The 25,822-nt window shown below is 55.0% G+C and overlaps 2 protein-coding genes across 16 annotated transcripts in view; both read right to left on the reverse strand.

The window, feature by feature from the left end:
• The window catches only part of ARAP1 (ArfGAP with RhoGAP domain, ankyrin repeat and PH domain 1), a 66,828-nt gene extending 54,371 nt beyond the window's left edge, over positions 1-12,457 (reverse strand). For 7 of the 11 annotated variants that reach the window (XR_012423473.1, XR_012423474.1, XM_074014630.1 and 4 more), the window contains exon 1: positions 12,332-12,457. The gene's annotated coding sequence lies outside the window, so the exon portion shown is untranslated. Of the gene's footprint in view, positions 1-309; positions 376-12,331 lie in introns of those variants that run through there. The other 4 variants (XM_074014629.1, XM_065529587.1, XM_065529585.1 and 1 more) reach the window with 2 other exon arrangements.
• A 2,285-nt stretch (positions 12,458-14,742) lies between these two features.
• Positions 14,743-25,822, reverse strand: part of STARD10 (StAR related lipid transfer domain containing 10) — a 39,876-nt gene continuing 28,796 nt past the window's right edge. For 4 of the 5 annotated variants that reach the window (XM_065529602.2, XM_065529600.2, XM_005579012.4 and 1 more), the window contains 5 exons: positions 19,263-19,410; positions 18,563-18,666; positions 17,777-17,894; positions 15,725-15,777; positions 14,743-15,158 (listed from right to left, as the gene is read on the reverse strand). In XM_065529602.2, coding sequence (XP_065385674.1) covers positions 14,913-15,158; positions 15,725-15,777; positions 17,777-17,894; positions 18,563-18,666; positions 19,263-19,410 — 669 coding nt within the window. In that variant the 3' untranslated portion in view covers positions 14,743-14,912. The remainder of the gene's footprint in view (positions 15,159-15,724; positions 15,778-17,776; positions 17,895-18,562; positions 18,667-19,262; positions 19,411-25,822) is intronic. The other variant, XM_074014648.1, reaches the window with a different exon arrangement.

Raw genomic sequence — 25,822 nt, forward strand, 5'->3', positions numbered from 1 at the left:
CCAGCATCCAGACCTCAGGAAACTCCTCGGAGCTCCTCAACAGGAACCAAGAACATACACAGCCAGTTCTGGCCAGGTCTGGGTCTACAAACCACACCCCACCGGTACCACAAATGCACGCCTCACACTACCTCAAGGGCCACACATCTCCCAGGGCCACACACACCTACCACCCCACCCAATGACCACACCTCAGATCTGCTCTTCTCCACCACACACAGCTCCCTACCAGCAATTCAACCGTGCGCAACGACCCCACAGCCCAGAACTCCACCTTCAGCCCTCCCTAGCCCAGGCACCAGATGATACCTCTGCGTAGGGGCCCCTTCGCTCTGCTGCCCTCCTGGGCTTTCTCCAGGCTCCGCTCACTCAGGCAAGAGTCTTAGAGACACTTCCGTAGATATGAGGAACTAGTGGGGGCTGGGTTCCCAGCCCAGAGGGTGCAGAAGTGGCCCCCACACCCCTGCAGAAGCCACCTCCCTCCAGCCCTGCCAGGAAAGGCAGCAGGTACAGCCTTCAAGTGGGCAAGCTGACTGATCCCTGGGCCAAGCAGCCTATTTTCCATCTCTTGGGGACTGGCGGCCACCACATAACAGTCCCAGGAAGGCACACTGGGGCCTCCTGTCCCACCCCAGGCGACATCTCTGCCCTATAACTCTCCCTGGCACCAGGAGATTCCTGTCCTGGCCCATGTGTGGTGTGGCCCGTCTTCTGGGGTCTCCGCAGTGCTGGTGGCTGATGGGGAGCAGCCCCTCAGGGCAGTGAGGACTGAGTGGGACCCCAGCGCCTGGGGGAATGAAGAGCTGCCTCAGCTAGCTGGTGGGGAGCTGGGGGTCTATCAGCAACGTCCCTGGGCTTCAGGCCTGGGTCCCCTCCCCACCTAGGATGCAAGACAACTCTGGTTCCAGTCCTGGCTCCACCATTTCTTGTCTGAAGCCCGGGGCAAGTCACATCACGTTCTGAGCTTCGGTTTCCCCTCCACAAAGTAGAGCTGTCACCCCCTGCCTCCTAGAGCCTGGCACCCAGATGACCATGACACGCCACCGCGTGGGTACTGGAGGTCAGCTTGCTCTTCTGCTCACTCCTCTGCCGCCAGGCAGTCACTTCCTGTCCCTAGCCCCAAGGTCTTGCCTAGTCCTGACCCTGGGTGCTAGGCTTGTAGCCAGGCTCTGGGCTAGACTCCCTCCGCATCCCGAGGTTCTCAGTCACCCCAGACACCAATGACTACCACAGCCTGCCTCCAGCCATGTCCCCCTGTAGAGCTCCAGACCAGACCTGACTCCATGGCATTCTGGACCTCCGCCTGGAACGCCCCGCACGGCACACTCCCATCATACAACGAACCCAACAGCTCCCCGTGGGGAATGTGGGGAGCCGGGGGAGAAGAGCTGTCTCCAACCCACGTGTGGCCGTTAGGCAAAGAAGAAAAAGATTCCTCTTCTTCCAGGAGCCCCACACCAGGGGAAGCAGCTGAGCAAGAAGAGGACAGGCTGGGTTTCAGTCCTCCTTCTCCCTCACTTCCACACACCGGCCAGGCACCTCTGAGCAGTACACAACACGCACACCCACACACAGTGGACCTGGCGGGAGGCAGGACCTTTTAACAACCTTCTTGCAGCAACCCTACCAGCATCGCCCTAATAAAATGCTAAGCCACAGTTTTATTAATGACTAAGGGACATGAAAGACTAAGGGACAGTAGGCATTGCTGACCCCACTTTCAGGCCTCACACTAACTCCAACCCCAATCTTGAAAGACTTTCACTTTCTACAACCTTCAAGTCGGCACTGTTTCAAGTTTTCACAATTGAGTACCATTTTTATAATTAGAAAAAAATGATAAATGTTTTAAGTCATTAGAATTGAGTTTATTCCAGTTTGCTCCCCAAAACCATCATTATAAGGTAGCTTTATGATTTAAGTGTAACATGCATAGATTACTAACAGAACTATTATAAGTGAAATTGCTAATTTCCTAGGCTGTCTGCTTGGAAAATAAGAGACTGAGACCCAAAGCCCCCTCCCTGCCCCTGCCTTACCCTCCCAAGGGTCTAAGACAAAGCTAATCAAATAAGGTCTCCCTCCCAGGCACTGGTGGCCAGCAGCACAGAGCGCAGCCCTCGGACTTTCACATGGGAAATGGACTGAGGCTCACTAATAAACTCCAGACGCCAGGGTCCCTGAGGTTTGTCCTCCAGACACCATCAGACCCCACCCTGGCCCTGACTCTCATCCACCACACCTTAAGCCTCAGCCAGGGTCCCCTCATGCCCAAGACCCCAAAAGATGGTCAGGTAGGGAAGGAAGTGTGGGATGACTCAGGAATGTCTAACGTACCTCACTTGCAAATACATGTAGCTGAAAGTTAAATGGTTTGGTTTTAGGCCTTGTCAAAAAGTCTATCACATACTATGCCCCTCTGGCCGCACCACATACCCCTGGCCCCAAATGGGTCTGGGGACCACTGCCCCTTCCCCCACCTCCTTCCTGTTTACCATGTTTTGGGCACACCCTTGCCCTGCATCCATGCTGCCCCCATTCACCCTAGCCTTCTCAGCTTGCCTGGACTTCTGGGCCCTCACCCCTGCCTCCGGCCTCTGCCCCCTGCAACCAGGGCCCACTCTGGCTCACTGGGCTCACCTGATACATGGCGTAGCTCCTGACCTCAACCCTCCACAGCCTCACCCCAGGACCCTCCCCACTCTCCCAGTCCTCACCCTCGGCCTAGCTCAGTCCCTTCCCACCCAGAAAGGTGACCCAATCAGCCCTACACCTACAGAGACCTGGGGCGCTCCCACCACCAGCAAGATGGGGCTCTGGCCTGCCTCCCTGGCCCTCCGGCACAGACACACTCTACAGGGGTTGGGGACTTCCCATGGCACCTCCTCCCATAGAGGGCAAGGGGCAGCCCGAGGAGCCACAGGATGACTCCTGGAAGATCCTCCTGTGACCGCTGCCCCCAGGGGGAGCAGGAGGGGGACTCCGAACACCATAAATGAGGCAGAAACAGGAAGAGATGGGGCTGACCACAGCAGGGTGGGAGTGCACAGGGATGACCACAGAATCACAGGCAGCAGGAGTGGACAGACCCAGTGGCACCAGTGCTCAAGCTACAGACCCTCACCATGTGCCCTGGGGGCCAAGGGCCAGCACCCACCCTGCCCCAAGAAGGAAAGAGAGGATGCCAACTGACTCCTCTGTGAGCTCACCGGGAACCTAAAGTTCCTGCCCACCAAGGAGGAGGGACTTGGTGGGCTCCTCTGCACCCCAGAAGTAGGAGCCCAGGGGAACAGGGACCCAGACCTGCCTAGTCTCTAGATGGCCCCTGGAATACAGAAGACAGAAGATAAGGGGGTCCCTTACTGCTGGCACGTGAAAGGGGAAGCTGCCTGTGTTGGCTGGGGAGGGTGACCACATGGGTGGGGCCGGGACTAGGGCCAGAAGGGAGAGAGGGAGACAGAGGGACCAGCCCCACAGGCTTTGGCCTCCAATTTGATGTGTGACCTCAGTCTCCCTGACTATATAATCAGACAACAGCCAGGGAAGACTCCCTGACTCAGTCTCCCTCTCCAACCCATTCTCCAGCAGGGCCACAGGGAACACTGGAACTTGCTCACTGGATCCAGCCACCCCTGCTTGCAGCAACAAAAGGTGGCGCTTACGCAGTGCTTACTGTCTACCCGGCACCACACTAAACATATCACATGGATTGCCTCATAAAATCCTTCCAACAACCTAGCAAGCAGGTGGCTTCAGGCCATGTTACAGATTAGGAAACAGCCTCAGAGAGGTTAAGTAACTGGCTCATAGTCACTCAGGAGCCAGAATCTGAATCAAGGGTCCTCTCAAGGGAACAGCATGGAGACAGGTAGGGCCCAGGAAGGAGAAGGGGAGGTCAAGTGATAGAGGGAGAGGGAGGCTGAGTGCGACCGAGAAGGGCCTTGAAGGCCGTGCTAAGACCCTGGTCCTTACTGTCCAGACAACAGGAAGTCATGGAGGACAGCAGGGTGCTCTGGTGATGGAGCACACTGTGACAGAGAGGCAGCAGGCAGGGGTTCCTCCTGCTGTGGGATTTGGGAATTATTCTAACTTCTCTGAGCCTCAGTTTCCTCATCTGTGTAATGGAATTAGGATAGCTCCACCTTGCAGGCTTGTGAGGGAGGGATGAAGCAGATCCCAAATCTGATCAGTTCTCACTCCCCAGTGACTTGCCACCTCACTCAAAGTAAAAGCCAAAGCCAGCAGCCGGCCTGCCAGGCCTGTGCAACCTGTCCCTGCATGCCCCCACTCAACTGCTGGGCCCCGAGCTCCTTCTGGCCAGAATGTTCTTGCCCAGGCATCTGCATGACTCCTCATACCCATTTGGGCACCTCCTCAAATGCAAGGCCTTTCTTCCCTGACCACTCTATCCTAAAAAGCACCCCATTAGCCTCTATCTCCTTACTCTGTTTCCTTTTTCAGCATCCCACTTATCACTACCAGACACTGCCTTGTATGGATATTTGTTAAAGTCAGACTCTTCAGCTGAGAGGCACAGACCTTGTCTTATTCACAGTTGTATCCTCCATGGCTAGGACAGCGTCTAGAAAATGCTCAATCGATAATATTTGTGAAATGTATGAATGGAAATCTACAAAGGCCTGGTTTGCAGGCATATTGAGCAGGCACTCAATATGTGGCACCTTCCAGTGTTTTCAGCCTTTGCTGCTCACCCTTCTGAAGTGCCCCCACCCCCACCCACACCCCCACCTCAAATTCCTCCCCAGGAAGCCTCCTGAGCCACAGCAGCTGGGGCTGGGCACACAACAGAGTCAAGAAGAGGGTGGCCAGGGGCAGGGTCTGCAGAGGGCTGGACTGGGAGGCCTTCGATCAGGGTTTGACCCCGGCTCACCCTGCTTAGGAGGCTTGGGACATGGGGCTGCCTGGAGAGATGGGCAGAGCGAGGGAGAGTTGGAGGAAGCAGGTGCCAAGGTTCAGCCGGGAGATCTAGGAGTTGGAGATTGACTCTGAGGCTCCCTGGCACCCTCCATGGCAAGGCCTGTCCCTTCTTTTGACCTCTGAGGCTGCCCCAGCACTTCCTGCTGGGCAGGCCCCTTAAACACTGCTGGGGATGCCCTCACCCACACAGGGGGAAGTATGACTCTCAAACCCCCTCAGCCATTCCCCAGAGCAGGGCAGAACCACCCCAGACTTCTAGGAGTCTCTGAGACCAACCCCCAGTCCTGAGGCAGGGGCTGCCTCTCCTGCCCGCCTACCCATTCCCTGACCTCCCCATTACCCAGTGGGGCTCATGGGGCTGCCACCCACTGGCTCCTGCCACCTGCCCCTCCCCTCTGGTCTCATTTCCTCCACACTCATGCTCCAACACCAGCACTTCACCACCAGGCCTTTGCTTACATAGTTCCCTTTGCCTGGAACATCTTTCTCTACCTCACCCTGCAAGCTCAAGTGCCACCTGCTCGAGGAAGCAGTCTCTAACTCCCACGGTCACAGCCCTGATCACACCAGATGTCACCATCTGTGACTGTGTCTGTCACATACATACTATCTCACCCCCAACCCTGGCTGGGTGCAAGGTTTCTCAAGGCAAGACCAGGGATACTCGTGTCCCAAAGGTGGCACACAGTGAGTATCTGTTGACTGAATGAACACTTCCCAATTCTACACATGGAGAACCAGGTAAATGACAACTTGCCCACTGCAAATCAGTGGCCAAAGTGTGGCCAGAACCCAGCCTCTAGCCTCCCAGCATAAAGTGCCTCCCATTCCACCCAGTCCCACCCAGTCACAGTTCTACTAGGCAGACCCCAGTCCTGCCTTCTCAACCAGGACCACACAACCCAACCACCTCCTCCTTAGGCACTTAGGAACCACCAAATCAACCTTCTGCATTTCTAGAAATGAAAGTAAGTCCCAGTCCCAGAAGGGGCAAGAACCTAGACAGGGCCACACAGCAAGTCAGGACCATGACTCAGACCTTGGCCTTCCAGCCTGAGCTCAGATATCTCCAGCAGCCTGTTCCTTGGAAGAACTGCGGAGGGGGCCTGTCTCTTAGGCAACCTTAGAGATACTGGAGCAACCTCCCTCCCCGACCCCCCACATACCTCCAAGTGAGCTAAGCCAGTTCTGCACTTAGAAATGTGGGTTTTCAGGCCACAGGCAGTAGAGGCAAATGAGTGTCCTGGTTCATGTCTGTGGAACAGAAACTGGAACAGAACCACTGGACACCCCCTGGATCTTCAGACTCCCTAGGCTTAGCATGTCCATCTTGAGAGCCGAGAAAGACACAGAAGGAAGAGAGCAGCCCCAGGCGGAGCAGGGGAGGGAAACCTTTAGCCAAGGCTCTGGTACCCCTTCACCAAGCACGGGAGCCGCTGCCCCAGAGCTGTCCTGTTATCACCTGGAAAAGTGTCAGTCTCCAACTCTGCTCCTGGAGTGGGGAGGGGTGGCCCATTCTCCCTACCAGGCACACTGTGGTCACTGGGAACAAACTTGCATTTAAGCTGCAAACCCACACAGCGGTCCACCTGGATAAAGGTCCCCAGAGACCGAGAGACCAAGCTGCTTTTTTTTTTTTTTGAGACAGTCTCGCTCTCTCGCCCAGACTGGAGTGCAGTGGCACGATCTCGGCTCGCTGCAAGCTCCGCCTCCTGGGTTCATGCCGTTCTCCTGCCTCAGCCTCCAGAGTAGCTGGGACTACAGGTGCCCACCATCACGCCCGGCTAATTTTTTTAAATTTTTTATTTTTAGTAGAGACGGGGTTTCACCGTGTTAGCCAGGATGGTCTCGATCTCCTGACCTCGTGATCCGCCCACCTCAGCTTCCCAAAGTGCTGGCATTACAGGCGTGAGCCACCGTGCCTCGCCACCCAAGAGACCAAGTTTCAAGTGGGTGAAAGCCTTGCCCAGGTCACACATCAAGGGGTGCAGAACTGGGCCCCTCCTACCCCAACCCATGAGGAATGATGACCATATCCGCATGGAGTACCTACTGGAGGGATGCGCTGCAGGCCGGGGCTGGGAAGCACGACCCAGCCAGGAGCCCGGCCAGGCAGTCTTCCAGGAGGACATTCCTGTGTCCCAAAGGGCACCTGTGTCATGTCCCAAAGGTGGACAGGACCAGGGGCCACACCTGGAATCCTGGCCGTCAGTGCCCTTCTCCTGGATGACTGCCTGGTCGGGCTCCTGGCTTGGTTGTGCTTCCCTGAGGGGCTGAGCTGCTCCTGACCTGTGGCCTCTTGAGTGCAGCTGCTGTGTCCACAGGCCCAGACAGCACCGGAAACAGCTGGGGTTGGTAGCTCCTAAGTCCCTTAGCCAAGCTCAGCCTTCTGTATCATAAGGCAGGGCAATACCTCCCCTCAGGCTCCTGATCTATGTCTACCACTTTCTGCAGAGGCTCCTGAGCCTGGCTCTGATCCTTCAATGCTTGACCTGGGTCTGCTGAGCCCCGATGGCCAGCAGTGTGACCCTGACCTTGCTCTTTGAATTAGCCAGCCGCCAGCCCTCCCCAAGCCTCTCCACAACCCCGCCCTGGTGTCCACTGGAACAGCTGCACTATCACCCGTGAATGCAGAGGGGGCCTGGTCCATCTCTCCCCACTGCCAAGATAACTGACTGCCCCTCTGCTACCACCTAGTCTGTAGGGTTCCCAGATTTCTTGAAAGGGAGGCAGCTGGGTGTGTGCTGGGGGTGGTAGGTGCAGGGAGCACCTGGCACCTGGAGACCAGCTGTGCCTCTGACCCACCAGCCAGCACTGAGAAACTCTCCAGACCTCAGCTGTCTGCACCAACCTGGATGAAGCATGGCACATGCCTCAGCCTCAACTCGGGGGTGACCCAGCCTAACTCGAGGCTTTTTAGGCTCTCGGAACCTAGAATTTCAGAAATTCAGAAGCTGGGACTCATAGGCGCATAAAACCCTAAAACCCTCAAATCTTACCAGCGTAGAATCTCAGACTCAGAATCTTAAAATTCTAGCTGCTCAGTGTGGAGAATAGAAGGGAATGGAGAGGAGTGAAACAGCCCCCTCCCCCTGGTTCCCTCCCCTTCTCACCTGCCCAATTTGGTTGGTTTCTGTCCTGTGCTATTCACACCTGCGGGCTGGTAAGGGTCCCCAGAGCCGGGGGGTCCCCAGAGCTCCTCCTTACTGCCCCTCCCTGAAGCTCCAGGGAAGTTAAATCCAATGAAGATAAATGCCCAGCCAAAGGTCTCACTGAGCTAGAGGCCTGAGGCAGACCCTGGGCTCCTGACTCTGTGCCTGACTATAGGGAGACCCCTGCCCTATGCATTATGGGTTGCGGAGGAGAGAAGGGGATGCCCAGGGTAGGGCAGTGCTCAGTGGGCCAGTAGGAAAGCTGGCAGGGGAGACCTTGGCACCTGGAAAGCCAAAATGCAGTGGCAGCTCAGCCTTGCTCCTGGTCTTCTTTCCCGGGGGTTAAGCCACCCCAGCACTGGCCTGGCCAGAAGGAGGCAGGGCCAGCCCAAGCTCTTCCAGGACCACTGACAGCCAAGATTCCAGGTGTAGCCCCTGGTTCCGCTCTGAGAATGGGGACAGAGGAGTGGCCCTCCTGATCTTCTCCCACCCTCCTGCCTTTAACTTTGCCCTCACAACAATGAAGATAAGGACAGGAGGGAGATTTTAACACACTCCCTCAGGGAGGACTCTCTGATGCCTGAATCTTCCTCTAGGCCCCTCTGACGCTGAGCCCCACACACTGGACCACAGGTGGTCCCTGTCTCTGGGCTCTGGAACTATGTTTCCAGGGTTGTTCAGTTACTGACACCTGCTGTAGCAAAGCCCCAGCACCCCAACAGGATCAGGTTCCTGGTTTGGTCAGGGAGAAAAGACTTGGACCTTGTAACAAGGCAGTGTGGGCAGGGTCTGAAGGAAGCTCAATGCTTCAGGAAGCCCCAACCAGGCCTCAGGCAGAGTGGTAGGGTGCGGGCCTCAGAGAGCCATGCCGGGGTTCCAGTGCCTGCTCTTGCTTTCCTTGGCTGGGAGACTGCAAGCAAGTCACCATCTTTTACTGGCCTTAGTCTCATCAGCAAAATGGGGTCTGGGAGAACCACTGTATGAACAAGAGCCAAGGTGGATAGGACAACAGCAGAAACTAGACCTCCACAAGACACTCATCCCAGGGCCAGGGCCACGGGGGCTCAGGATTTGACAGCAATTAGTCCAGTCTGCAAGCAGGATACCCCTGTACCCTTGAGGGCATCCCAGATCCACAGTTGGTCACCAACAATGTCACCTGACCAGTTGGTCCTCTAGTCTCTGCCTGTCACTGACTAGGCATTCCCAGGGTAGGACTGGGTTTAGATCTCCTCTGTCTGCAGTGCCTCCAGTGCTTGCGGTTTTCACTGTGAAGCAATGGAAATGTAGATTCCCAGCTATCTATGTAATGGATGATCTTGGACAAATCACTTAACTTCTTGGGACCTCAGATTCCTCATGTGTAAAATGGGAATGGTGCCTACCTCACAAGACTATTTTGAGGATTAAATGAATTCAGTATATAAAGTGCTTACCACACTGCCTGGCACATAGTAAGCTTCCAAGAAACAATAGCTACTGCTACTATTATTACTACTATTAAATAATGATATGTTGGCCGGGCCCAGTGGCTCACGTCTGTAATCCCAGTACTTTGGGAGGCCAAGGTGGGCGGATCACGAGGTCAGGAGTTCAAGACTATCCTGGCCAACATGGTGAAACCCTGTCTCTACTAAAAATACAAAAATTAGCTGGGTATGGTGGCACCTGCCTGTAATCCCAGCTACTCAGGAGGCTGAGGCAGGAGAATGGCATGAACCCGGGAGGCGGAGCTTGCAGTGAGCAGAGATTGGGCCACTGCACTCCAGCCTAGGCAACAGAGCGAGACTCGATCTCAAAAAAAAAAAAAAAAAAAATGTTCCCTCTCCCTCCCTCCCCTTTCTCCCAGAGAGGCCAGACTAGGAGACAGAACCTGTCCTGACCCCCACCAGGGGTCTCTGTGTGATCCTACCCTGATGTCTAGCTCTTGGCCTCAGTCTCCCCATCTGTGAAAGAAGCTTCTGGGACAAGTGGTCTCTAAGTGTCCATGGCCATATCTGCTCCAGCCTATCCCACCCTTGTTCCCTCCTTCCTTCCCCATTTCCTACTGCATCCCCTCCTAATGTGACAGAACCTTTGGGAGCCTGAAGCGGGGTAGAGCAGACAGCTGGTGAACAAGAATCACCAGCCCTCAAGGAGCCCAGGGCCCAGTCCAGGCCCCCAAGGGTTAAGACCCAGAGTGAGGGGTGGGGGGCCAGGGTCAGTGCTGGACAGGCGGGCCTGGAGCCCAGGGCCTGCCTCCCCTCCCCCCACCCTGGGAACAGAGGCCACTTGTTTGGGCAGTGGCGAGTGGCTTTGAGCTCAGCCAAGGGAGAGTTGGGTGGGAAGGAGAGAGGGCTCCGGAAAATGGAAGGGACTCCCCACCTCCAGCCGATGCCCTAGGCCTGGTCCACCACTAGCTCCCGGTACTCTCAGATACCCCCCACCCAACCCCTCTAAACTGACCCCTTCCCCTGGGTTCTCTCTTTCTTTCATTCATAACACTCAATGCTGGAGGTAGGACTTAGCAGATAGGCCTGACTATTGTCCCAGCACCGTCTCTCTTTGGGGCATGAGGCCAGGGCTGATCACCCCATCCTGCAGATGGGGAAATGGAGGCTCTGAGGAATTTGGGGACTTGTAGAGTCACATAGTGATTGGTGGCTGCACAAGGACTCGGGGCCCCAGGTCCCAGTGAGCCCCATGGCTGTGCAGGCCCCAACCCCACAGAGCTCCAAGGAGACCCTTCCTAAGCCGTGCCATTACACAGGACTGAAGGCTGGGCAGGAAGAAGGGGCAACAGCACCCCATCTCTGAAACCTGAAGTCCCAAAGGACCTGGGGAATTGAATGGGGACGAAGCTTCTAGAGGGTTGGGAGGAGGATTAACAATCTGCACAAAAAGCTGAGGCTGGATGTGTGAAGCATGGCTGGAGCCCAGGTGGTGGGGGCATAAAGCTGGGGTTGAGTGGGAGGCCTGAAAGCAAAACAAAACCTGGAGGCAATCGGGGCCCTGGTGGCCTCTGCCCCCTCCACCTCATCAGTCACCGGTACTCTGCCTGGGACACCCCTTCCTGAACTATTCCAATATGCCAGTAGCCAGTGGGGAGGCAGGGTCCCCAGGCCCGGTCCCCACAATCCCCAGCCAGGCATGGGACACAGGATGAGTTCTCTCTGCCCCTCTGCCAGCCACACCCATCTTTCTGCCATTCCTCAGACACACTATCCAAATTCCTGACTTTGCACAAGCTACACCCCCGCCTTTGGAGGGTCCTTATCCTTGTAAATTGCCACTTAACTGCCAAGCCCATTCCAGTCATCTCCTCCCCTGGGGCCTGCACCTGTCCACACCTGTCTTCACAGCTCTGCTGGGCGCCTTTTATCCTGTGATGATCTTGCTGGGTGGTCTCTCCCAGCCTGGCCACTGGGTAGTCTACACGAATAGCTTTCACAAGTGCCTCAGTCTGGGACCCTGGGACCCACCAGAGAGTCAAATCCTTCTGAGTACCCCCAGGTGTCTGGCCCTGAAGCACCCCCCTCCCACCTATCTGGGATCAGGGAAGGCTCCCCAGGACATGGGATGTGGGGGAAGGGAATGTATATAGCAGAAACCACAGTGTGATGGCTCCTGGTCAGATTCCCCCCCTCCCCCGCGGCCCTGCACCAAACACCCATCCCCTGTCCCCAGGCTGCACCCCAAGCCTGCTCTCTCCAGGCCCAACCACCCCATTCCCAGCGTGACCCCATTCCCTGAACACATACTTCCTTTTACCAGCAACTGGGCCAGGTAGGGGCTCTGGGGAAGCCATGCCCCATTTGCTGGTGGGGAATTGAGATGCAGAGACCGGAAGTAGCCTGCCCAAGGTCACTGGAGCCCCAGGCCCAGGGCGTAGGGTCGTACAGATCTCCAGAAATGTAAGGGTCTCAGCGGCCAACGAGGTGGGAGCCTTCACTTCACAGATGGGAACCCCAAGGCGCCCGAGGACGGCTGACTCCGGAGACCTTCATGCCAAAGGGCTACGGGCTGGAAGCCCCGGGTCCCGCTGGTTCACCCTCCTCCCTACCGTCTCTGGCCCGCCAGAGAGGCCAGACCCCCACCTCAGGAGGCGACCCCCACCACCACGCCCAAAAAGGTAACTAGAAGACGACCCGGGGAATCAGACGCAGCCCGCGGCCTCGGCGTTCCTTTCTGCAGAATGGGGAAACTGCAGGCCAATGTGGCAAGGGGGCTGCAGACGGGGAGGCTTCGGCAGCCGCACTGACCTGTTTTGAGTAAAGGCTCCACGCGGGGACCAAGCGTACCGGCGCCACCACCGACTTACACCGCCGCCGCCAAATCGCAGCAAGGGGCCAGGCGCGCCCACCCCTCCGGGCGCTTCCGCCCGCCCCACGTGACTCCCCGGGAGGGGAAGGTGGGGCTGGGGCTGGGGCAGGGCAGGGCAGGGCCGGGCCCCGCCCCCCTCGGCCCCGCCCCCCGCCTAGTCACCGTCCTGGAGTTGGCTGGCCTGGCCCGCCCGCCGGACCCATCGGTCTGTGTCTCTCTCCTGCCCCTCTAGCTGCTTGCGGGTCTTCCGACTGTCTCCTGAGGCTCAGGTCTAACCCCTGCCACCTCGCCCGCTGAGTCCACCTCTCCCTGAGTCTCCCTGCTCTCGCCACCCCTCTTCTGGTGAGTCTGCCCTGACACACACCCCACCCCTAAGGAGGCCACACCCCCGGGAGGACAGGAGGCAGTTGAAGGCCGTCCGTGGTTCCTGACCACCTCCTCCAGGAAATCCTTCCTCCACCATATTCTTCAAGGGTATCTCACTTCCCTCCCCGGGTGCCCACAGACAGGGTTGTGGGGAAGCTACCCACCCAGCCACACCTCCCAAGGATCCCTCAGCGGAAGGCTGCAGCCTGAGGTTCCAGCACCCACACCTAGAGAACAGGAGATTCCCACCCATCCTCGCAGCACATACACACATGAGGGTACCAGGCTTGGCAGGCATTTCTGGGTCCTGTGTCCAGAACACCTCTGGGGCCAGCCACACCAGAGACCTTCTCTGGGCTTCCATTTCTGCATATGCACAAAGGGTATATTCGGAAGAACAGATCTCACATTGCGGGGGATGAGGGTTTACCCCCTGAGAAGAGGAAAGTGTCATTCATCAGAGCACCTACTACATGCCAGTCCCAGTGCTGGGCAATTTATTCCTTTTATCTCAATCCTCACATTCTGCTTGATGGCAAAAATTATCATTCCAGGTTATGGGTTAGGAAATAAGGCTCCAAGAAGTCTGAGGGCTTGCCCAAAGTTACAAAGCCAGTGTTGGGCAAAGTTGGGAAGCAACCCACTTTTGAGTTGTAGAATCTCCTGCCTGCCCTCCACTGGCCATTCACCCTGTCCCTCTGGGAAAGAGTTGACTCTGAGTAGACCGTGTCTTCCGGTGGTAGGGCTAAGGCAAAGGAGCTTTCCGGGAGGGGAGAACAGGGCCAGACCTTGGGGAGAACTTCCGGGCCTCAAGTTCATATGGGGTCAAAAACATTGCAGAGGAGCAGAGCATAGGCCCCTCCTCTGGACCTGGCAGCAGGGGTGTCCCTTGGGCAGCAGAGGGCACCTGGGGGCCACAGATCACAGGGGAGGCCCAGGCATCCCTCTAGACTTCAGACCAGTGAGGTGCAGCGCAGGGTGAGAGGGCTGGCATCTGACCACTGGCAAGGGGATGGGGGGTCTGGGGACCTTACCATTTCTGTTAACACAGTCCTGAGGTCTTCGAAATGACCTAGGGAGGGCGTGAATCACCCAGCCTGGTCCCCGCCAACTGCACTGGAATCTGAGGCCCCTCACCTGCACCCCCAACCTCCCTCCAGGGTATGCTGCCCCAGCCTCAGCTCTGAGGCCCACAGCCCTGTGGCTTGAGACCCACGGACCCTTCCACCTCCCTTCTGGGATGACAGGAGTGTCAGACCCCCAGTCCTTTGGGTTGGACCCAAAGGGCCTTGGGCCGATGGACACAGAGTAGAACCTCACCCTCTGATTCCTGACCCAGGGTCTCTGTCCAGGCCTGCTCCTTCCCTTAGAGCAGAGGTCTCCCACCCCTGGGCCACAGACTGGTACTGGTCCTATCAGGAACCTGTTAGGAACCAGGCTGCACAGCAGGAGGTAAGCAGAGGCTGAGCTAGCATTACTGCCTCCTGTCAGATCTGCAGTGGCATTGGATTCTCATAGGAGCGAGAACCCTATTGTGAACTGCGCATGCGAGGGATCTAGGTTGTGAGCTCCTTATTAGAATCTAATGATAAATGTGATGCACTTGAATCATCCCAAAACCAATCCTCCCCCAATCCTGATCCATGGAAAATTTGTCTTGCACAAAACCGGTCCCTGGTGCCAAAAAGGTTGGGGACTGCTGCCTTAAAGCAGTGAAAATAAAGCAAATATCCTAGTGTGAATGCCAAAATGACCACTCAACAAGGACAGCTGGATAGACATGGGCAGAGAATGGAACAGAGTACGGACAAGAGGGGGGCAGTGATAAACCCCCTCTCCTCCCCACTACACAACGGGAAATGAGGAGATGCTGGAAGGATCCAAGGCCGTTTGATCAGTAAGCTTAACAAAATTAAGGGCAGACGCAGGGGACCACGGCAGCTGCCATGAGGCAGGTGGGAAGCAGGCACAGTGATGAGCCGGCTGAGGCTGGGGATCGTTTATTGGGGCTGTGTCCAGCCAGGCTGCAGCGCCCGCCTGGGCCCGGCCCGGTGCCACCAGGAGGCGCCAGGTGGGGGAGGGGAGAAAGTGCAGGAGTAGCCGCCGCCCCAGGGCTCGCCCGGTCCTGTCTCCGTCCCTGAAGCGGTATGGCGCTCAGGTGAGCGAGGTGTCGTCGTCGCTGCCCTCGCCGCCCGCGCCGCCCATCCGCTCCTCTCGGCTCTCGGCCACCGCGCTCTCGTCGATGTTCTCCAGTGAGTCCGCATGCTGCACCGACAGCTCCGACAGCGCCAGGCTCGGCAACGGGCTCTGCTCCGGGTGCAGCCACGGCTTGAAGTGAGGCAGGTGCTTCTGCTTCCACTCGGGGTACTTGAGGCACGCCTTGTACATCTTCTTCATGGCCTGTGGGCCCGCCGCCCCGCGGGTCAGGGGGTGGCTGGGGCGCGGGTCCAGGTCTTCTCCACGCTCCCTCCAGCGCCCTCCAGCGGCTCAGCCCCCAGCATTCTGACTAGCTCCCTTTCAAAACTCGTCCCTCAGCCCTACTTATCCTCTCTGAGCCCTAGGCTCCATCCTCCATTCTTTCTTTTTTCTTTTTTTTTGAGATGGAGTCTCACTGTGTGGCCCAGGCTGGAGTGCAGTGGCCCGATCTTGGCTCACTGCAACCTCTACCTTCCGGGTTCAAGAGATTCTCCTGCCTCAGCCTCCCAAGTAGCTGGGATTACAGGCGCCCACCATCACACCCAGCTAATTTTTTATTTTTAGTAGAGACAGGGTTTCGCCATGTTAGCCAGGCTGGTCTCGAACTCCCAACCTCAGGTGATCCACCCACCAAGGCCTCCTAAAGTCCTGGGATTACAGGCATGGGCTACCATGCCTGGCCCTCAGGCTTCATGCTTGACTCCACCCACCTCATCCCATAGTCCTCTCTCCAGCCTCCAACACCCCCCAAAAATCCCAAGGCCACTCACCTTGGGAGCCAGGAACTGAGAAGATTTATTCACCACCCACTTGGGTAAGGAGCCTGTGAGGGCAGGGAAGGGAGGAGAAGCAGCCTCAGGGACCCAGCCCCTCCCCCCGACAAAAGCCCCACCCTCTGCCCAGAGCTTGCAGGGAGGCCACTGTCTTCCCCATGAGGAGCGGGTGTGTGAGGCAAGTCCTACAAGACTTTACCCTCACTCCCTTCCACCTCAGACTGAGGTCCTCAGGCTTAGTTCTGTCCCCCACTTCCCTCTGCCCAGCCTCAAAGACTACGTGGAAGAAAACCACAGGGTCCTAGGTGAGCACAGGCTACACATGGGTGGAAACTCTGACCCACCCCGCTGCACCTGCTGCCTCCCTCAATCACACTGACATCCCTTCTCAACCTAACCTCCCTCCCAGGAATGCCCCTGACGCTCAGCCTCTCCTCTGCCTGTCCTTCCAAGCCCTCCCCTGACCACACAGGCCTCTGGCTGAGCACCCCAGCCTGGCCTGACCCGGAATCCACTGCCCAGCTCTCCACCCTGTTTCATTCCCAAGTTCCCACTCTACCTCTGACACCCAACACAATGAGGTGCCGGGGGAGTGCTAGGCCTGGACCACTGTGTGCTCCCAGGCTTGGAGCATTTCCAGGCAAGGATGTTCAAGGCTTCCCCATCCTCTAGTCATTCACTCACTCACTCACTCCATGTTCACTGTGACACCCACCCTGGGTCAGCCCTGGGGACCCAGAGAGGAACTCACTGGGGGCCCAACAGGAGCCGAATGTTCTACTCAAGGGGAATGGACCACAGAACAGCAAGCCAGTGACTCCCCTGAGTATCAGGGATCAGGAGGTGACACCTGCAGCACCCCTAGAGGGGTGAGGAGGGGAGGCTGTGGGGAAGGGCTGCCTGGGCACAGGAGTGGGGATGGGTGAGGTGTGAGAGACACCAGGAGACCTGGGATGGGGCTTAGGCTTTTCTTGGAGGGCAATGGAGAGCCACAGAGTAAATTCAAGCAGATGACAGTCATGTGGAGATAAGTGTTTTAGAGAAATTCCTCTGGCCGCTGTTACACACAGACAAGGTAGTTGGTATGGAGAGAAATGCCAGACTCAGGAGCTGCTGAGAAGGCAGAATCAGTAAGAATCAGTGACTGGGGCTGGGCATGGTGGCTCACGCCTGTAATCCCAGCACTTTGGGAGGCCGAGGTGGGTGGATCACAAGGTCAGGTGTTCGAGACCAGGCTGGCCAACATTGTGAAATCCCATCTCTACTAAAAATACAAAAAATTAGCTGTGGGTGGTGACAGGTGCCTGTAATCCCAGCTCGGGAGCCTGGGGCAGGAGAATCATTTGAACCCAGGAGGCAGAGGATGCAGTAAGCTGAGATTGCACCATTGCACTCCAGCCTGGGAAACAAGAGCAAAACTCCACCTCAAAAAAAAAAAAAAAAAATCAGTGGCTGGATTTGGCTGAGGAAGAGGGAGTGACCCCAAATGACAGCAGGTTCTGGGCATAGATGACTGAAAAGTGGAGACTTAGGGCAAGGGGCGGGTTAGGAGGAAAGATGGCAAGTCCCCCACTGGACACAACAAGGCTCAGGTGCCTGGAAGACATCCAAAGGGAGATGTGCAGGTGGCCGATGGCCACAGGGATCTGAATCTCAGCTGAGAGAGACGTGGCCACCTTGTGACAGAAGCCACAGGAGTAGCTCAGCCATCCCCAGGGAGAGAATTCTGACTGAGGCCTGGAAAACCCAGGCCCCCAGGACAGGCAGAGGGAACAGCCAGTGAGCAGGGAACAAGGAAAAGCATGGGGATGGCAAAGCCCAGGAAGAGCGCTCCCAGCTTCATCAGTGGGGCAGTGGCACCTCCCTGGCCCACTCTTTTCAAACCACTGTAAAGTCCCAAGCCTTGGTTCAATGAAGGCTTTGGATGGAGATGCCCCAAAATGCAAAACAGCTCCTAACAGATGCCCTTCTGGATCCCTAGTAGATCAGGCCCCACCCCTGTAGTATAGGGAAGGATCCCATGATAAGCTGCCAGGGCCAAGCCCTCACCTTTGGGGTCCACCTGGGCCAGGTAAGTGATGACGCAGCTCTTGGGCCCCGTGCTCTGGATGAGGTAGCCCGTCTGGATGGACACAGCTCGGACCAAGTCTTTCCGAGGTGGGTATTTCTGGGGACAAAGGCACAGGGAGGTGAGACTCGGGGTAGGGGCAAAGAAGATGTTTTTGTGAGTATACACAAACACGCACGCATGCACGTGCATGCGCGCACGCGCACACACACACACACAGTTAATTCACATGCCATGACATCTGTTCCAGATCAGGCCTGATTCTGGGTACAGAGAAAGGGAAGAATCAGATTAGGTCATCCTAGCCCCTCCTGAAGCTTTCCGTGTTCCCCTCAGAAAAGCCCCCAGTCTGGGGTCAGGGCTCATGAGCACATATGGGCATTCACAGACACACACACTCACCCTTGCCCAGGCCAGCTATACCTGCCTGTCCTTGCCCAGGGAGATCAAAGTGGCTCAGCCTCAGGGAGGACCAGAGGACCCTGCCTCTCACCTCTTGTTCCTCATTTCCCTGTCCCAGAGCCCAACCAATCGAAGTCAGCCCATCCCACCCACTCGCCACAGAGGTGGCCACACTGTCCTCTCCTGATCTGCTCAAGAGACGCAGCAGGGAGACAGGAGCCATTATCCTCACTGTACAGGAAGGAAACTGAGGGCCAGTGGGCCCACGCCTGCCCGAAGTCACATGGAAGTCACGGTGGCAGCCTCAGCCTTGCGCTGCCTGACCCTCTCCCGGGCTCCGCCGCAGGGAAGGCAGGTTGACTCACGGGATGTTTGACTGAGTAGTTCATAATGATGTAATCAGCGCCCATGGGGAGCCAGGAGCGGAGGGTGATGACATCACGGTTCTTCAGGGGCTTAGGACACCTCCCTGTGGAGGGCAAGGGACAGTTCAGCCAGACCACTGGCCCATCTGCCTACAAGGAAGGGTGTGGCAGAGGCCAGAGATGCGGGGATGCCTAATTAACTGCGAGCTCTCCAGTGCAAAGATGCACCTCCCTCCCAGACCACAGTCCCACAGCTGGAGCCAGAAAAAAGACAGGGCAAGACCTGTCCCTAGTGTCTCCAGCCAGCCCTGCTCCTCACAACCTCACATAGCCCTTACCTTGTTGGCCTGGCTGGTTTGTTTATGTGAACGTGAGTGTATGAGAGAAAAACAGTATGAGTGTGCATGAAAATGTGTGCCCGGGACTATGTGGCATGTGGGTGGGGCTTGTGTACCTGATTGAGTGTATGCGTATGTGTGCGTGTATATACATGAACATGTGAGTGCATATGTATTTGTAAGTGTATGGGTGTGTGCCTAAGGGTCTAGGAGTGGACAGGGAGGTCAGTTCTATCAGCACTCAAGTCTCCGAGCAGCTTGGTCATGTGAGTGACCACAGGAGGGAAGAGGGAGGAGGAGGCTTGGTGGGAGGCCTGGATGGAGGCCAGGGGGACTGGGATCAGCGTGCTATGCCTGCTCACAGGAGTAATAGCCCACGTCAGCGTTGACTGTCAAGCGGGCGATGTCAAATGTCTCAATGACGTTGCTGTCCCATTTCTTGCGGTACTCGATGTCGTGTAGGACGTCGTAGAGTGTCTCGGCTGGCACGTCACGGCACTCCATCCGGCACTGCAGACAGATATATGGGTTGTCAGGATCATATAGGGCTCAGAGCCTTGGCTAGGGGACCAGAAGGCAGACAGGCAGAGGGGGAAGAAGAGAAAGAGGACAGCGAAGAACAGGGGCCTCTGAAGCCAGCATGGACTTCCTTCTTGCCACAAGCCCTGTCCAGCTCACCAAAAAGCCACCTGTGCCAGGAGACAGCCTCTGTATCCAGAGACCATCTCCCCTAACTCAGTCCAGTCTCCTCCTCCAGGAAGCCTTCGCAGCCAGACCTTCTGGGCTCCCACACAATGAATCTCTATGTCTGTGCCCTCCCAGACCCCTGTGAGCTCCTCATGGGCAGAGGCTCATGGTTGCTTCAGCATGGAGCGTGGAATGGCTACATGTTAAATGAAAAAGCATAAATGAAAATCAAATGCCCAATGGATGATTTGTTTCCTCCTTGGTACTTATCACCCGGCCATACCACCTGTCCTCCTATTTGTGGGTTGGTTTGTTTTCCTTCAACAAACATCTTTGGATTTCTTTTTTTATTTTTATTTTTTTTGAGATGGAGTTTCGTTCCTGTCACCCAGGCTTGAGTGCAATGGCGTGATCTCGGCTCACTGCAACCTCTGCCTCCCGGGTTCAAGTGATTCTCCTACCTCAGCCTCCGGAGTAGCTGGGATTACAGGCATGTGCCCAGCTAATTTTTGTATTTTTAGTAGAGACGGGGTTTCACCATGTCGGCCAGAATGGTCTCAATCTCTCGACCTTGTGATCCACCCGCCTTGGCCTCCCAAAGTTCTGGGGTTACAGGTGTCAGCCACCACGCCCGGCCTGGAATTCTCTCCCTTCCCCTCCCCTCCCCTCCCCTGCCCTGCCCTGCCCTCCCCTGCCCTGCCCTGACCTCTCTCTTTCTTTCTTTCATTGAGATGGAGTTTTGCTCTTGTTGCTCAGGCTGGAGTACAGTGGCGTGATCTCAGCTCACTGCAACCTCTGCCTTCCGGTTTCAAAGGATTCTCCTGCCTCGGGCTCCCGAGTAGCTGGGATTACAGGCACCCGCCACCACTCCTGGCTAATTTTTTGTATTTTTAGTAGAGACGGGGTTTCACCATGTTGGCCAGGCTGGTCTCTAACTCCTGACCTTGTGATCCGCCCGCCTCGGCCTCCCAAAGTGCTGGGATTACAGGCATGAGCCACTGCGCCCAGCCTGGATTTCTTACTATGTATTAGCCTTGCCCTCAAAGAGCTTTCCATCCGGGTAGAAGATGGCCAAGGGCACCTTGTTTTATTTAACCTCCCCACAACAACTCTGCCAGATAAGAAATTCAAGGAGGAACTTGAGGTTCAAAGAGGTTAAGTAACTCGCCCAATGTCACTCAGCTGGTAAGTAACAGAGCTAGGATTTAACCCAGATCACATATCTGGAAAGCAAGTAAAAACAGAACAGGTTTCCCTAGGTTTGCACTCAGTGAGATGAAACTCAATGTCCTTGTTCTGTGATTTTTTTTTTTTTTCCTCAAGTGCCCTATCCCCAAGATCAAGTTCCTCTCAGCAAATGGACAAGTTTTCTTGTTTAGTTTAAAAAGATCTCCCAGAAATGGCATTTAGACAGTGCCAAGAGAACCCTCACATAATACCTTCCACTCACAAGAGGAGACAAGCAAACATATGAGGGAGAGGTCACGTTGTCTTCCCCCTCATCCCAGAATAGGCCTTAGCCGCACTAATGGTGGTAGGATGCCACAGGAAGGACACACCAATGCCGGCTGGCTAGGCACCAAGAAACCCATCAAGCCTTGGATATAACTTCAGTTTACAGAAAATACAGAGGACAGAGGAACGAGCTAAGTGACACCACATGAGAATGCAGCCAGACAGAGCCAGATAGTGAATCATTCTGTGGGGCTACTGGCCCAAGCTCTTCTACCAGTCAACGTCAACGAAGGGGCTTGGTGGGACTGACTTGCAGGAGATAACAACCACATGTAAAGTGTGTCTCTGGATTGCAAACTGATTTAGACGCAGCATCTATAAAGGGGATTTTTGGGACAACTGGAGAAATGTGAACGTGATCAGAGTATCAGGTGCACTGAAACAAAATGGTAGAAACTGCTGCCTAAAAAAAGGTTACAAAATAGGTCAGATTACAGTTATGAGCACAGTGGCTCATAATCCCAGCACTTTGGGAGGCTGAGACAGGCAGATCATTTGGGGTCAGGAGTTTGAGACCAGCCTGGCCAACATGGTGAAACCCCATCTCTACTAAAAATACAAAAATTAGCCGGGCGTGGTGGCACACAACTCTAATCCCAGCTACTCAGGAGGCTGAGGCAGGAGAATCGCCTGAACCAGGGAGGTGGAGGTGTCAATGAGCCGAGATCATGCTGTTGCACTCCAGCCTGGGTGACAGAGCAAGACTGCATCTCAAAAAAAAAAAAAAAAAAAAAAAAAAGGCAGCATAACCCAACTGGGGGAAAAAAATATATGCATAGAGGAAGCTCAGGAGGCACAATTGCTAAGGTGTTAACAGTGGAGATCTCTAAATGATAGGAATGTGATGGTTTCATTTTGCTTATCTGTATTTCTTTTTCTTTTTCTTTTCTTTTCTTTTTTTTTTTCTTTTTTAAGATGGAGTTTCGCTTTTGTTGCCCAGGCTGGAGTGCAATGGGGCGATCTTGGTTCACCGCAACCTCCGCCTCCCGGGTTCAAGTGATTCTTCTGCCTCAGCCTCCTGAGCAGCTAGGATTATAGGCACCTGCCATCACGCCCAGCTAATTTTTGTATTTTTAGTACAGACAGGGTTTCACCATGTTGGCCAGGCTGGTCTCAAACTCCTGACCTCAGGTGATCCACCTGCCTCGGCCTCCCAAAGTGCTCGGATTACAGGCATGAGTCACCGTGCCTGGCCACTTGTCTGTATTTCTTATTATCTAACATGTATAGTACTGCTTCTGAAATAATGAAAACAATTTCAAAAGGTCCCCCAGCAATACTGACAGGTACACCCACCATGTGCCAGGTACTATACTAAGTGTTTTATACATATTATTTTATTCTTACAGCAGCGCTCTGGGATATTGGCCCCATTATAGAATTAGGAAACCAAGGTTCAAGGACAGACTCGAGACTGCAATACTGTTTGTGTGACCCTAAACAATTCACCTTCCCTCTCTACCCCATTTACCTTTCTGCTGTATAATGGGGCAGGACTAGATCCAACCATTTAATCAGCAGCCCCCAGCTCCAGCCCTGTGCTGAGCCTGGAGGAGTCAGAGATGAGTCGGAGGCCTGTCTTTGAGAGGTCTGCAGTGAAAGGAGGAGCCCACCTTGGAAATGGGGAGGTGCCCTAAAGTGCTCAGTGGGGGCATAAGAAGGAGATCATCTCCACAGGCTGGGTAGGAGGATTAGGCTTCATGGAGAATCTCAGTGCAGAGGGTAGACGTTTGCCAAGTGCCCCTGGCAGACAGAACAGCCAGCCAAGGTGCAGAGGGAGGTGAGAGTGTGGCCTGTGGGCAGTGAATGAGTTCCATCTGGCTCAGTCTCCATGGTGTGGTATAGCCTATGACTCAAAAGGTACCTGGGTCTAGGTCTTCTTGGAAAAACAGGTGATTCCAGGGCTCGGTCAGAGAAAGTAAAAGATGAGCATAGAACATCTTCTTGTGCCAGGAAGTAAGCACATACTTACTGATAGAGATTTTGGACACTGGAACCAGCTTGAAGGGCTCTGCCCCTGGCAGAGTGGCCAACTCTTCAAGGTTTACCCAGGACTTCCCCAGTTTTACCACTGCAAAGTCTCACATCCTGGGAAATCCCTCAGTCCCAGGCAAGCTAGGACAGTTGGTCACCCTACCACGGGCTCAACCTGAGATAAGCTGTGTATTAAACTCAATAATGACCATAACCGATGATATTCCATTGACTAAAATAGGAAATCAAAGTCTATACAGGTATGAATAAACAAATAAATGGAATGTTTGATGAGGAATGGGGGATTTACATAGTTTCAAAGTAACTTCCCATCAAAATACTTATTAATTACAAAGGGAAAATGAGTCACTTCATAGTAGAGAAGCCTGGCAGATAGCACCTTAATCAAGTGATCAAAGGGAATATCATGAATCACAGGACAAGTTGCCATCAGGTGTTGCCTGGTAGGACGCAGTAAGGGGAATACAGATATCACTTCTGTGCTACCTCTGCCACAGAGACATAACATAAATAGAATCACAAAGGAACCTCAGACAAACCCAGAATGAGGGCTTGTCTCATTTTACAAAATAATTGGCCTGTAAGTGTCAGGATCATGAGAGTCACAGAGAGAACTACATTAGCCTGAGGACACTAATGAGATGTGAGTAACTGAGTGAATGAATGAAGGAACAGAGTGATAGGAGGAACACGATGGTGAGAAAAGGGGTTGAAGAAGACAGAGGCCGGATCCGGCATCATCACTAGCATCCAAACAGCCTCCTCAGCGGCCACAGGGAGCTCCAGGCACTGCCCCAGACATTCAACACGTGCTCATTCTTCACCCCAAACCTAGCTGATGGTTGCTGTTATCATTCCTGCACTGCACCATAGAAAACTGAAGCTTCGGAGATTCAGCAACTTGCCCAGATCATAGAGCCTGAAAGCAGCCCAGCAGGGACTCAAAATCAGATCTTCCTGTCCTCTTAACCATCAAAGAGCACTCAAGCGTGGCTTCTGAGGAAACCAGAATTTCTCTAAATCCAAATCTGGATGCTAATTGGCTTTGCAAATCTTCAAACATGGTATCCTGGACCATGAGTGTATGGAGGGGCAGTGACAACAAAACTCTGCTTCCTGGGTTAGAATCCAACCTGGGACTGCCTCTTCCCCAGCCAGGCTCAGTGCCCCCAAGGCCCAGCTGCAAAGCAGCTGAATGCACACTGTGAAGGGACCCATGCTGCCCCATCTTCCTTCCAGAGCAGGGCTGTTGTGGCTCCATAGGCCAAAGACCCACCTCTGGGACAGAGGACAGTGGGCGGAGCATGCAGAGTGACGAAACAGACTAGTTGCTCAGTGTAAACTCTGAGTAGCACTTTATCTTATAAAGAGAAACTTCAAAGGTTTCCCAGGCTAGTGGCAGACTCTTGTGGAGGAAGGCTGCTGCCCAGAGGGTAAGAACCTTTGCTGTGGCAGCACAGGTGAAGAAACTGAGGCAGGCCGGGTCGTGGGGGTCAGGCAAGTGTCCACAGGCGTCCCCCCTCCCCCCGGCCTGGCTCGTGCCTTTTCCACAGCCCCCAGCAGGCAGCACTGCTGCGCTAAGCAGAAGAAATTACATCCATCATTGTTCCTGCTGGTGGTGGTGGCCACGTCCCAAAGGTGTAATTCTAAGAGGCTTGGGAAGGGACAGGTGGTGGGGTAGGGCTGAGTCTCTGGAGAGCACCAGGTGGGCGGGCCCACAGCTATTAGGCCCTGGGTGAGTGTCCACACCAGGTGTTGCCCGTCAGGTGTTGCCTGGTAGGCCATCTTGGCTCGCCCCCGCCGCTGATAAACTCCCCCTGGAAACAGGAACCCAAGGGAGGTTGCTCCACCAAGGAGCCATGCTGGGCTTGAGTGCGTTTAAAACCTGGTGACAGCAGGGACCCCGACATTCAGCGGTATTACAGTTGAGAAAACTGAGACCAGCCGGGCGCAGTGGCTCACGCCTGTAATCCCAATACTTTGGGAGGCCGAGGCAGGCAGATCACCTGAGGTCGGGAGTTCAAGACCAGCCTGACCAACATGAATAAACCCTGTCTCTACTAAAAATACAAAAATAGCCGGGGTAGTAGCACATGCTTGTAATCCCAGCTACTCAGGAGGCTGAGGCAGGAGAATCGCTTGAACCCAGGAGGCGGTGAGCCGAAATTGCGTCACTGCACTCCAGCCTGGGCAACAACAGCGGAACTCTGTCTCAAAAACAAAAAAAAGAAAAGAAAAGAAAAGAAAACTGAGGCTGGGGGAGCAAGTGACGCCAGAGAAAAACTACAGGCTATGTCCCCGGCACTCCACTCTCCAAACCCCCTCAAGTTCTCAAGGTGAAAAACCAGGATTGCCCAGAACCCCTGGGGCCAGCACTACATTCCACAGCTCCCCAATTCCCATGAAGCCATGGTCAGAAGGGACTGGACAAGCAAGGAGCAGGAAAGACCCACACAGGCTTTGAGGCTGGCAATCCCAGGCTCAATCCCAGCTCTATCTCCTGGGCACGAGAGTTAACGCTTAAGAGTCTTCATTTCCTCATGTGAAAAATGGAAATAATAATAGCAGCTATCTTGTGGGGATGTTGTGATTAAATGAGATAACACATGTAATATGCCTAGCGCACAGTAAATACTCAAAAATAGGCCGGGCACAGTGGTTCACACCTGTAATCCCAGCACTTTGGGAGGCCGAGGCGGGCAGATCATTTGAGGTCGGGAGTTCG

This window comes from Macaca fascicularis, chromosome 14, assembly GCF_037993035.2.
Source record: "Macaca fascicularis isolate 582-1 chromosome 14, T2T-MFA8v1.1".
Lineage (NCBI taxonomy): Eukaryota > Metazoa > Chordata > Mammalia > Primates > Cercopithecidae > Macaca > Macaca fascicularis.